This window comes from Agrilus planipennis, unplaced genomic scaffold (genome assembly GCF_000699045.2).
Source record: "Agrilus planipennis isolate EAB-ADULT unplaced genomic scaffold, Apla_2.0 scaffold113, whole genome shotgun sequence".
In the NCBI taxonomy this organism is placed as follows: domain Eukaryota; kingdom Metazoa; phylum Arthropoda; class Insecta; order Coleoptera; family Buprestidae; genus Agrilus; species Agrilus planipennis.
This window is the reverse complement of record NW_020442452.1, coordinates 636856-651262: the sequence shown is the minus strand read 5'-3', so window position 1 is coordinate 651262 and position 14407 is coordinate 636856. Positions and strand designations below refer to the sequence as shown.

The following is a 14407-nucleotide window of genomic DNA, read 5'->3' as shown; positions in this document are numbered from 1 at the left end:
TATCTGCATCTCTTTCTGTTACACAATAATTGGTGTCGTGTTACTCCTTTTTCTTTATTAGTGACCGCTCTACTCTAGTTAATAAGTTGGAAGAAGAAAGTAAATGTGATTACTGCGGACTATGTCAATTTTGAACGTCCCAACTATAGATAAGTTTCATTTGTATACCTGTAAACAATATTCTTTAACATTTGTAAATCGTTTTCCAATTCATGGTTTCGTTCTTTGTAGTACTTCAATTCGGTGGTTGTTTTTTCGAGGGTGACTTTCATGCAGGTACATTTACGCCGAACCAATTCTAATTCTTTTTGGCAAGAAGCAAAGTTTGCACACTCCAATTTTAATAGTCTATTTTCGTTTCCTAAATCCTCATTGTATTTGTTTATTGACTTTAATAGTTCCCCAGATTCACTAATTTTTTTATTATAAAAATCATCGTTTGTTTGTAATTTCTGAGAAAGGATAGTGTTTTCTTTTCGCAAACGTTTAATACGCCGTTTTAATTTTTGTTTGATTTCTGATTTTGTTTTATTTTTTACTTCATGAGAATCGCTAATAGTGATGAGGTTTAAAAGGTTTTGATTAGAATTTTCATTACTGAGATTGTTAAAATGAACTTCTTTTGACCTTTTCTTTCCTTTTTTGCTTTTACCTGAGAATTGTCCACCAAATTCTTTATATTCTATTTGTCCTGATTTATTTATATTATAATCTTTTGATTTTAGATCCGTCGATGCCATTTTTATGTCAGATAAATAATATAACGTTTTTTATAGTTTCATCGGTGTACTTAGTACCTGTAAACTTTTAAAATTTTAATTGTAGACATATTGTATGATATTTGAAAATAGATAGGTTTTTAATCAGAATGAATAAATTGGCTTAAAATAAACATAAAAAAATAATAATCAGTAGGCAAATGTTTAGAATAGGAGTTACTGAAGAAAATTACTTCGAAAAGGTTTTTGTCCACCGGAGATTTATTTTTTGGGGTAGAATCAGACGTTTTAAGGTGGGAGAGGCGCTTGTTTTATAATTTATATCAATAAAAAAATATCAATGCCTCCCCATTTTAAAGGTCACCAAGTTATCATGGAAAAGAAACTAAAGTAAACTAACCTAAGTTTAATATAAACTAACCTGGTTTGACCTAATAGGAAAATGTTGTCTAGGTTAGGTTAGGTTATGTTCCGTTGTGTTCTTTTGGATGATAACACCATGACTATGATTTTTAGGGATAAATAGTAGTATTAGTAGGCATTGGTGCTTCCGATTGATATGTACGTATAGAAGATGAGTCAAAATTATTGGGACATAGATCATGTGCAAATTATTTGGAACAGAATATGAAGATTGGGTCAAATATGCCTTAATAAAATTTTGCTATGTAAAAAGATACAGGGTGTTAAAGGTGACATATAATTTTCTTTTTTTGTAATAATTTTACAAGATTTTTATAAATCTATTTCAAAATTGGCAAAGAGATATAACATTATATACATAAAAGTGTCTTCCTTACTTCAAACATCTAGTTCAACCTTAAAAAAATAGTCTCCAGTAAACAAAAAAAAATTAAAATCATTTTTGCCTGACAATAATAAAAACCATTATTCTAACCAGATATTTTCCAATAACTATACTTTTAGGTAATAGTAGAATCATTAATATTGTGCTCAATGGTGGACTTTAAATGATACTAGCACCAAGTGTAAAATTTGAAGAACGCCTGCCCCTAAGTTTGTTTATTTTCTATGGACTATTATTTAATGACAAAAAAATGTATTTAAATAAATTGCTAGTTTACTCGTTTTCAGTTCTTCTAAAATCAGCTATTACTTATTAAGATAGTTATGACAGACAATAACGTAATCATAAGGCATTAATTGTATCTATTAAGATGATTTCTCTTTTTTATTGCGATACTAATATACGGCTGTGTTTAATAATTTGAAATTTCTACAAAGTTGATATTTTAATTTGCTATATTTACAAATATAAGTTAAACTGCCATTAAGAATACTACCATTATATTTTCGACCCAACATTTTCATAACAATAATAAATTGAAAAAGCTCTTAATTTCGGTTAAAATTTAAATGATTGGTATGATCTATTCTAAACTGGTTAGTAAACGCTTTTTAATTTCTACTTTATTCACCTACAGGGTGTCCCATAACAGATTTAAGATTTAAAAATGAAGTGTAAAATATTATGTATCTACTTATTGTTTATCAAATGAAAAACTAAACTTGTGGACTGATACGGGTCTAAAGGCCGTCGTGTGTTATAGTTGCTTCCTAACGTTTCGCTAGCACGAGTGGCGAGCATCTTCAGAGGTCCTTCCATCTCCGACACTGAATACGGACTCGTGCTAACGAAACGTTAGGAAGCAACTCCAACACACGATGTCGTTTTGATTCGAATCAGAACAGCATCAGTCTATTGGCCGCGAAAGTCGATACCAATTTGCTAAACTTGTGGATTCTATTTTTTAGAGATTACGTCATCTAAATGTTTTTCTTCGCGGCATAGCGTGCACATTCTCGGAACTCATCGACAATATTCTGTCTAGTTCCAATACGTCAGTTATGTTGCAATCAAAGATTGACCGTCAGATATCTACTGTTACAAGCTGTAGAAGTCCATGGGGGTGAAATCTGGCGATGTAGGTATCTTTGGATGTTTCCAAACTGACTAATTAGTTTGGGGAATTGTTCGCGAAGAACGTTTACGGTATTTGTCACTGTGAGAGGTGTAGCGCCATTTTGTTGGGACTACATGTGCCGACTATACGATTAGTATCTACAGTTTAAGTATTGGTATAAAATACAAAATATTAATTTATTATGCAACTGTACAAATGTCGTAACAGTTATGGTTTCTACAAGGGAATTTTCGAAGAAAAATGGGCCGATTGTTATTCAAAAGTCGTTATTAAAAAGTCTGCACAAATGCCGCGTTGAACTATATTCCCTCTCATCCCTCCCTTCTCATAACGGTTGCAGAAATATTTCAATTTCAAATTCTAAATCTATTGCGAGGCACCTTGTGTAATTGTGATGAATAAATATTTCAAGAACTGAATGCCACATTTATACTGCGTGGCCTTAACCTCACATAGATGTATCCTCAGAAACGTTGTCACATTTCAATATCATAATGTTAATAATACACAGAAAAGCATACTTTATTACTTTTTAATTAAGACTATGTAAATATCTGTTTTGGAAAATGAACTTTTTCCATTTAAAACCATAAAATAGGCTATATTTACCATAGACATTAGGAAATTTATAATGAATAAGATCTCTAGGAGTACATATCTTTTTACGGATAAAAGTTATATGAATATGCATATCCTGTATAAACCTAGGTGAATTTTTCTTCACAAATTCTTTTTCATTTTGAGGGGAATGATATTTTTTCTTTAAAAAGTACCAAAACAATATTTGGTTGGTTAATCTATTTTACTTTGCATACTCACTCTTATTAGTTTCTTACACTAAGTCAGACGTGGGAAGCAACTTCCAATAGGAGCGATTAAATTAGAGAATAAAAAAATCAAACTGAAAAAGCACCTGAGAAAGGTTTTTGACATTTCTTAGTATTAGTTGACTCCTATATTTCAACTGGTTACCAGGACAACGTATTTAAATACACAAATATAAATACAGAGTTCTTTAGAAGGTAGAGCGATATTTTACAACAAAACTAGTAGATGCCGCTTCAACTATACTTCAACTTATTTTCTTATTTTACCTTATGTTTATGTACCTAAACTAATTTAATTAAACTCATTTTTTTATGAATAAAAATAGTATTATAATTCTTCAGTGGAACACTACAAGCCCAAAAACCAATGTTGATTTAATTAAATTTTAATATCTAAAAGCGATTATCAATTGTTGAGATTTAATCTTTGCTTGATCACAATTAAAGGTGGTAACATCGCAATCCTTTTTAAAAAATCCATATTATATGATACTATAAGACTTAATTTAAATCAGTTGAAACAGGAGTGCCATTAACAGTAATGCGGATATGCTACGGAAATTCGACTCATATGTCGGATGTAATACAGTCAATGGCTCTGTTTAACTGATAAAATGAAAAACTTTAACAATTTTATTCTACTGGGCGATTTAAATGCTTATCACCTGTGGAAGGATGGCTCTCCAACATCCGCATCTTTCGCAAATATACTTTTTAGCATTGATTTAATGTTTGGCTCAGCTTACATTACTTTCAGAATAGATTGCTTCAAATGACACATTGGAAAGCGACCACATTCCCTATAGGAGTCAAAGGAGCGGTGATAGGGTATACACCCGATTAAAAAAATGTAAAACTGATTTATCTACTAATAAAATAATCAATATAAAAATATTATCAGATATAAAAGTTTCTTTTATAAGCATTAGGTATAGCTGAAATTAAAGAAATCCATATTGGTTTTAAAAACGGAACACTGGGGACTCAACATTTGTTCGAGGGGCAGGACTGTGATAATGGTGCGAATATGAAGGGGCGCAATAATGGTGAGATCGCGAGTTATTCTTTGTTCTCGGTTCGTATTAAATAAAATATGGACATTTAGAATGGTTATATTAAGTTTATTTTCATTATAATACCGAAAAGGCAAAAAAAGAATAACAACCGAACAACTATATTTTAATGAAAATGAAAGCAACGTTGTCGGCTGTAGTTGAAACTTAAAAAAATACGTTATAAAGTTAATATGCTTGCACTTGAAGAACATTAGTGACACAAAAATAAAACAGGCAAATAAAATAAATATCAAATTAATTACTTCTTAAATTTACGAAAAAGTTCTTTTAATGACCTTTTCTGGTACGCTCTTCTCTTACGTTATCACAAGGTCTCTTTGGGACTTCGCCTCTGTTCACTCTTACAAATTTTAACGGGTACCTACTCTGCTCTGTTTCACTTCCGCACTTTCACTAGTAGTAGAGGGTATTAGGTTGTTGGCTTCCGCTTCAGAACCCCCATGGTCATCGCAAGACGAGAGAGTCACAGCATTTTCGGAAGATTGTGGAGGCGATGGTGTCACCTCTAGTGGATACAATCTCTGAACAGGTCGCAGCAGCTAACAATCTCTGGACAGGTCGCAACAGCTAACCTTTTGTAGTTTGTACTCTTACCTGTCATTTGTTTAACACGCTTTTCGTTATCGCTTTCACATCCGCTGGAGACACCTTACGATGTCCTTTCTGGGATTTCCAGTGAGGTTTAAGTTGTACCGGGTATTCTGCCCGAAATCCTTTTCAAAGATCATTTAACACTCTCTGTTTGTATTGGGCTTTACGACAAAGTGAATTGCTCTCAATAATGTCGACATCCAGCAAACCCGCACTAACCGATTGCCGGAGAAACATGGTCGGTGTCAACGATACCAAACCTTGCTAGTCGTTGGACACGTAGGTTAAAGATCGTTTATTGACGGTTCATTGGATACAACGTCATTGTATTTTTCTTGCAGAACTAAATCCAATATGGTAGTCCGATCTAATCACTTGCACACGTTTTCAAACTCGACAAAATTAGTACCATTGTCGCTTTGAGAAATAGAGGTCCACACCTGTTACTTCAAAGGCAATGGTATCGCGCACTCTGTCCAAGGACAAAGGTATTGACTTTATACGATTTACTCGAATGTTTTTTGCAGACATCGCACTGTGATAACACTTATCTCAATATACGAGGGTGGATTGATAAGTTTCCGGCCTAACCAAGAGATGACGCCACTAGGCCTACCTTGAGGTGACATTCTATAGTACCATCCTTGGATAGCTTGTAGCTATAGTTTCNAATATTGTTCATTGTTTGACGAACAATATTGCATACAGAATAAATCAGGTAAAAAATAAAGTTCTGTATTATGATCCAGTTCAGAACATGGGATACAATCTTGGTTTAAAGATTTATTGAAACCGTAATAGAATTTGTAGCATTAGATTGTGATAAGAAATTGGTTAGATGATTGGATTAAGGGATAGGATACCTTACTATGATCAATTAGTACTGTGTGCTGATCAATTTCTGATCGGATAACCAGATCAAGGAATGGAGTACTGTACTTTGACCAGAAACTGATCAGATTGGTGGATTAACGGATAGAGTACTGTACTCTGATCAGAAACTGATCAGATACCCGTATTACGGAAAATCTGATCCGCATCTGATCATAATCCGGGTTCTCTGAACTAATTTCCAGTCGGGTTCTTTTATATACTTTTTGTAGAAAGCATGAGAAAAATAATAGTCATTGTGAGAACAATAGTTTAATATTGTTACGTATAGGCAACTAACAAACGGTCATGTAATGACATACTACGATAAACATTTATAATAACTACATCAGACGCAACTGAAAAGCTGTAGTCAACGAAGTAAAGGTACTCTTCAACAATTTGAGTCCGATGTGGAACGCCTGGTGAAATTCGCCTACCCCTCTGTCCCTTAAGAGTTCATAGACCAACTGGTTGTACAAACATTTGTCGAGGAAAAACTACAGAAAGTCTTAAAACTAGGCCGTAAGACTTAAAGTGAAGCATTGTCACATGTCTTACAATTTGAAACGGCGAAACAAGCTTCTAAGAACCACGTACGGTACGACAAGTCGAAATAGACGATGACACAACTAGATGACAAGGTATTGTGTTGTTCATCAAAGAATACATAAAAGAGACGAAGAAAGCCACTGTTACAGACCCGGAAGAACGAAATTCAAAATGTTGGGAATGTGGAATGTTGTTCGGGACTATAAGAACCAGAGCGGTCGTCTGAAATGTTGAAATTGTAGAACGATGACCTACTTAAGTCAAGAGTAAAAACTAAGATCAGCCAATTGTATGGGACGCAAGTTGGCTCACCATCACCAAGACCCCCGAAGAAGTCGTTATTTTAAGGCCGGACGGAGCTAACTCCCTGTTCATAGAATGATCTATAAATCATTACAATGTTAAAATGGGTTTAGGCACAGGACATGGAATACTATCATTGACGTGATGTGGTATTGGAGTGACGAATTCGACCTTTGGTAAGAAGACTGACTCTCACTATCGGCTGTCGGAGAGACTACACCAATCCACAGAGCAACGAAGAAATTATAATTGGAAATGCGATCTTGTATTGGTGGCCGATATTTATAATGTTATCATTGGATTGGATCTTCTTCATGTATATGAAATTGACTTAAATATTAGCACCTCCTTGCGCATCGATAGACGGGAGATGGAGATGTCCAAATCTAAGACGAAACTGGGATGATCGTAGAGGAAGATCGAGTACTACTGAGTTGTTCCGAGAGTATTGTATTAGTTAGAATGTATGACGACAGCGATATATTATTGGGGCTTGTCGAATCGGATAATCAACACTTGACACAGAAAGCATCATTAGTGGGACGTATGCTCGAAAGAAATGGAGTATAAGTACCTGTATGTATGGATGGAAGTTCCTCTTAAGAATGGATCACGCCTGTCTAAAGTGGCTACTATAATTCAAAAACCCGTAAGAATAAATTGCACGATGGTTACAACGACTTTAGGAATACGAATTCGATATCAAACATCTCCCAGGCAAACAACACATGCACCGTCCTGGAGACCTTGCGTGAAAACTGCACATATTATTTATCTGCGACGAAGAAGGAAGAACTGACATCGATCTGTTGTAATCTAACCACTGTTCAGCCTGAAGCATCCTGGGAAGGTACGGAATTAATCGAAGACCAGAGGAAAGATGAAGATATTGGACCAATAATGAGATGGAATGAAGGTGAAACCTCAAAACCATCGTAGGCAGATGCGATTCACCTAACCCAGACAACGAAAAGTTACTGGACCCATTGGACAACTAGAAGAACACCGGTCAGCATTTTATTCGAGAATGAATTCAGATTGCCTGCGGGCGTGATGTATTGTCGCCCTGCAGATTCTCAAGTATCTACGGACGAATACGTGCGCAAGAACGATTAGAAGTCATTCATAATGTTGTGCGTACAAAGCTGCGATTTGAATGTGACTGCATGAAGATCAGGTACGATCGACGAGCTAATTTTAGCTAACTTTGCTGTTACTATACTGTTACGGTAATATTAAAATTCCCTGTAACGTATGACGTGGAATCTCCGTTTGCTATGTAATGACTCGGGTATTCAAACTGGGATTGTCCTCAATTAATCTCAAAACGATTTGGTTGACTAGCCTTCACCCCCTCGGCGCGGTACCATACTTCGTCGCTCAAGCGTTGTACAGCAGCGACAATTGTATCCCTATGTGATACCTGCCTGTTTGCTTGATGCGCCTTCGCGTGATGCCGCAAGTGTATTCTCATTACACTGTCTACATGTGAGTACCATGTCCGCAAATTCTGCATTCGAATACAGTTTTTGTTTGATATTTTTACACTCAACTTATTTTTGCATTTTGTGGTAATAGCAGTAACTTTGCTATAATCGTCAGACGCGCAGTTGGCATGTTTGCGTACCAGCTGTTGCGAAGGTCACGAGTAGGTATGTGTGTTTCAATCATTGACGGCTAATTAATTAGGGCATTTTTATCTTACGTATGTTATGGTTAATATTCATACATGGCTAATTAGTTTCTATATTACTTGATTATTATACAAAATTGTCCAAATATTTGGTTCTATGGATATACTTCGAAACATAAGGCTACGGTATTTTATATTTCGTGAGTGTTGTCACCTTGTATAGTAACCTTATAATTCTTAGCAAATTGGACAGTTTGTATACTATTCAATATGCAGCTACTTTACAAACTAGCTAAGTAGACAAATTAATCTTAACATATACATATATTTTTGCAATTAGAAAACTTGATTTTTCCAGGCCAATGACAACGAATTAATTTTAAAACGCGATTCACATCTGCCGGTTTTAATAAATCGCTGGTCACGAATTGTTCTGTTAGCTTACCTTTCTGCTGATAAATTTCAAGAACTTCATCCATTTTTTTCTGTTTGAGGGAACACTTTTTGCTTAATAAATCATTCTGCTTTTTACTTAATACTAAATCTTGAGTTAGCTTTTCCATTTGAGCGGTTAATTTAATGCTACAACCTTCATCTTCCGTTAATTTTTCATGAAGTAACTCATTTTCTTCTGCTATTTTCTTAAATTCTAATGTGAAGTTGGCCATTGCATTTTCATATTCCTCAATAACGCTTTCTTTTTCTAAAACGGTCTCTTGGTATGCATCTAATAGTGGACCTAACGTATGAACATTTACTTTTCCCCATGTTATTGGAACATGTTGATGATCTTCATGTTCTTTTGACTGCAAAATACCATTATGTGTAATTAATGACTTTACTGGTTGCTCATGTTTTGGAGTTGTCAAGTTTTTTAATTTTTCTTGATAGCGTTCGAGATGAAGGTTTAACCTGTAAGTATTCGTACACTGAATTAATTTAATTAAAAACAAAGTGGAAATTTATTTTACAACCTAATCTAACTGGTATGCATTCGTACTTTGAGCTAATTTAATAGAAAGTAGGGTGGCAATTTATTTTTCAGAACTTTATTTAGTAGGATAGTTAAAAGATGTTACCTGCCTACAGATAAACCGGACGTTTAATGGTCATGAAAGCTTCTGTATCCTTTCTGAAATATGTTATAGGTGAGATGGGTTGGTAAGCCCCTTTCTCATGCATAAAGGGCTAGTTGACTAGGACTATTGAAGGCAGAAACAGAAGTTAAGAGGGTAGACCTAGATTAGATTACTGTACACAAATAGTTGGACGTGGATGTTGTAGTTTTAGGGAAATGCTAAGATTAGCTCAGGATAGGAAAGAGTGGAGGTGCGTCTCCAACCAGTCTTAGGACTGACGATCTTATGATGATAACGATCATTAAATATGCTGTTTAGCGCAAAGATTTCGAAAAGTTTTAATTTTATTAGTTTATTGAGTTAAAATAAACAATGCACACTTATGATATTACAATGTATTAGTTATTCTATAATCTTTTTGTATGATGTCACACTATTCTGAAATCCCACTCTAATCCCTAAATTACTAAGTTAATTATAGTGGAGAAAATTCATCCGTCTGTTTAGCAAGGTATACTATACTTCGTTTAGTTTCTCTAGCGATGTGACCTTTAGTTTGACCGGCGCAAAGTAGAAAAGAACAGCAGGCCAGAAAAGAATGGAGACAATTCTCGGTCAAACTCTTAAGCGGTAAGGAGCGTATAATCCGTACAGTACTGTATGGAAAAATTGACCATTTTATCCACTACAATTGCATTGCTCAAATGTGCTGTTGTTGGTACCATTTTCTACTGAAAATATCAACGAGATGTTTATTTATATGAAGACATATTAAAGGCGTTAACGCTTGTTTTCAACTCGCACTACTATTCATGATCGAACAAAATTTTTGGCAGGTACTGTATGAAAAAGTATGTTTAATGAACAAGAGTCGAGAATATAATGAGCTCTTTTCTCCCTACCTACGATTTTGCCAGCGCGCATCCAAGACATTGGAAGGGGATAATCGTTAGAGAAAGTAAATGAAGTATACTAGCAATGGCGGAGGAGAGTTATATTAACAGTTTTGACTAAATGAGAATTTATTGCATAAACATTATGAGAAGTTAATTCTAATACGTAAAGAAATTGTCTATTTTTAGAAATTTCGTTAGTGTGACGTGTACAATTTGAGGGGGGGGTGACTTTGAATCTTAGGACTCTTCAGGCTGCCACTGACTATTAGTATATTTAGTAAATAACTAGTATAAACTATACTGGCTAAAAAGTTCTACGTTCTAACATATTCTTAATATAGTTCAGACGATCAAAATTGACAAAGTGAGAATGGATGTTCGTTTTTTCTTCTTTCCATTTGGGACTGTAGCTATCTGCTGAATTTTGAACACGCCCTTGTTAATTTAGGAAATAATTCATGAGTAGTACACACAAAGTGAAAAGAGATAATCGACTGATAGTAAGCGGTGTAGCGGTTACAGGTTGCTTAGGTACGCAAAAGATCAGGGTCGGCTTTATAATTGCCTGGTTGAAATTATAGTTTTAAGCAAGCATCTTTGCTTTTCTGAATTCCTGAGAATGTTGAACATTCTTTAAAGTCTGATGCTGACAACATGCTCAAATTCTGATTATCTGCATCTCTTTCTGTTACACAATAATTGGTGTCGTGTTACTCCTTTTTCTTTATTAGTGACCGCTCTACTCTAGTTAATAAGTTGGAAGAAGAAAGTAAATGTGATTACTGCGGACTATGTCAATTTTGAACGTCCCAACTATAGATAAGTTTCATTTGTATACCTGTAAACAATATTCTTTAACATTTGTAAATCGTTTTCCAATTCATGGTTTCGTTCTTTGTAGTACTTCAATTCGGTGGTTGTTTTTTCGAGGGTGACTTTCATGCAGGTACATTTACGCCGAACCAATTCTAATTCTTTTTGGCAAGAAGCAAAGTTTGCACACTCCAATTTTAATAGTCTATTTTCGTTTCCTAAATCCTCATTGTATTTGTTTATTGACTTTAATAGTTCCCCAGATTCACTAATTTTTTTATTATAAAAATCATCGTTTGTTTGTAATTTCTGAGAAAGGATAGTGTTTTCTTTTCGCAAACGTTTAATACGCCGTTTTAATTTTTGTTTGATTTCTGATTTTGTTTTATTTTTTACTTCATGAGAATCGCTAATAGTGATGAGGTTTAAAAGGTTTTGATTAGAATTTTCATTACTGAGATTGTTAAAATGAACTTCTTTTGACCTTTTCTTTCCTTTTTTGCTTTTACCTGAGAATTGTCCACCAAATTCTTTATATTCTATTTGTCCTGATTTATTTATATTATAATCTTTTGATTTTAGATCCGTCGATGCCATTTTTATGTCAGATAAATAATATAACGTTTTTTATAGTTTCATCGGTGTACTTAGTACCTGTAAACTTTTAAAATTTTAATTGTAGACATATTGTATGATATTTGAAAATAGATAGGTTTTTAATCAGAATGAATAAATTGGCTTAAAATAAACATAAAAAAATAATAATCAGTAGGCAAATGTTTAGAATAGGAGTTACTGAAGAAAATTACTTCGAAAAGGTTTTTGTCCACCGGAGATTTATTTTTTGGGGTAGAATCAGACGTTTTAAGGTGGGAGAGGCGCTTGTTTTATAATTTATATCAATAAAAAAATATCAATGCCTCCCCATTTTAAAGGTCACCAAGTTATCATGGAAAAGAAACTAAAGTAAACTAACCTAAGTTTAATATAAACTAACCTGGTTTGACCTAATAGGAAAATGTTGTCTAGGTTAGGTTAGGTTATGTTCCGTTGTGTTCTTTTGGATGATAACACCATGACTATGATTTTTAGGGATAAATAGTAGTATTAGTAGGCATTGGTGCTTCCGATTGATATGTACGTATAGAAGATGAGTCAAAATTATTGGGACATAGATCATGTGCAAATTATTTGGAACAGAATATGAAGATTGGGTCAAATATGCCTTAATAAAATTTTGCTATGTAAAAAGATACAGGGTGTTAAAGGTGACATATAATTTTCTTTTTTTGTAATAATTTTACAAGATTTTTATAAATCTATTTCAAAATTGGCAAAGAGATATAACATTATATACATAAAAGTGTCTTCCTTACTTCAAACATCTAGTTCAACCTTAAAAAAATAGTCTCCAGTAAACAAAAAAAAATTAAAATCATTTTTGCCTGACAATAATAAAAACCATTATTCTAACCAGATATTTTCCAATAACTATACTTTTAGGTAATAGTAGAATCATTAATATTGTGCTCAATGGTGGACTTTAAATGATACTAGCACCAAGTGTAAAATTTGAAGAACGCCTGCCCCTAAGTTTGTTTATTTTCTATGGACTATTATTTAATGACAAAAAAATGTATTTAAATAAATTGCTAGTTTACTCGTTTTCAGTTCTTCTAAAATCAGCTATTACTTATTAAGATAGTTATGACAGACAATAACGTAATCATAAGGCATTAATTGTATCTATTAAGATGATTTCTCTTTTTTATTGCGATACTAATATACGGCTGTGTTTAATAATTTGAAATTTCTACAAAGTTGATATTTTAATTTGCTATATTTACAAATATAAGTTAAACTGCCATTAAGAATACTACCATTATATTTTCGACCCAACATTTTCATAACAATAATAAATTGAAAAAGCTCTTAATTTCGGTTAAAATTTAAATGATTGGTATGATCTATTCTAAACTGGTTAGTAAACGCTTTTTAATTTCTACTTTATTCACCTACAGGGTGTCCCATAACAGATTTAAGATTTAAAAATGAAGTGTAAAATATTATGTATCTACTTATTGTTTATCAAATGAAAAACTAAACTTGTGGACTGATACGGGTCTAAAGGCCGTCGTGTGTTATAGTTGCTTCCTAACGTTTCGCTAGCACGAGTGGCGAGCATCTTCAGAGGTCCTTCCATCTCCGACACTGAATACGGACTCGTGCTAACGAAACGTTAGGAAGCAACTCCAACACACGATGTCGTTTTGATTCGAATCAGAACAGCATCAGTCTATTGGCCGCGAAAGTCGATACCAATTTGCTAAACTTGTGGATTCTATTTTTTAGAGATTACGTCATCTAAATGTTTTTCTTCGCGGCATAGCGTGCACATTCTCGGAACTCATCGACAATATTCTGTCTAGTTCCAATACGTCAGTTATGTTGCAATCAAAGATTGACCGTCAGATATCTACTGTTACAAGCTGTAGAAGTCCATGGGGGTGAAATCTGGCGATGTAGGTATCTTTGGATGTTTCCAAACTGACTAATTAGTTTGGGGAATTGTTCGCGAAGAACGTTTACGGTATTTGTCACTGTGAGAGGTGTAGCGCCATTTTGTTGGGACTACATGTGCCGACTATACGATTAGTATCTACAGTTTAAGTATTGGTATAAAATACAAAATATTAATTTATTATGCAACTGTACAAATGTCGTAACAGTTATGGTTTCTACAAGGGAATTTTCGAAGAAAAATGGGCCGATTGTTATTCAAAAGTCGTTATTAAAAAGTCTGCACAAATGCCGCGTTGAACTATATTCCCTCTCATCCCTCCCTTCTCATAACGGTTGCAGAAATATTTCAATTTCAAATTCTAAATCTATTGCGAGGCACCTTGTGTAATTGTGATGAATAAATATTTCAAGAACTGAATGCCACATTTATACTGCGTGGCCTTAACCTCACATAGATGTATCCTCAGAAACGTTGTCACATTTCAATATCATAATGTTAATAATACACAGAAAAGCATACTTTATTACTTTTTAATTAAGACTATGTAAATATCTGTTTTGGAAAATGAACTTTTTCCA

General features: G+C 33.9%; 1 protein-coding gene across 1 annotated transcript in view; it reads right to left on the bottom strand.

Annotated features, from left to right (window-relative positions):
* The window catches only part of LOC108737018 (centrosomal protein of 89 kDa-like), a 33374-nt gene that overhangs the window by 11008 nt on the left and 7959 nt on the right, over positions 1–14407 (bottom strand). Inside the window, exons 2-3 of the mRNA XM_025980544.1 lie at positions 11331–11966; positions 8963–9429 (exon numbers count right to left, since the gene is read on the bottom strand). Coding sequence (XP_025836329.1) covers positions 8963–9429; positions 11331–11902 — 1039 coding nt within the window. The 5' untranslated portion in view covers positions 11903–11966. The remainder of the gene's footprint in view (positions 1–8962; positions 9430–11330; positions 11967–14407) is intronic.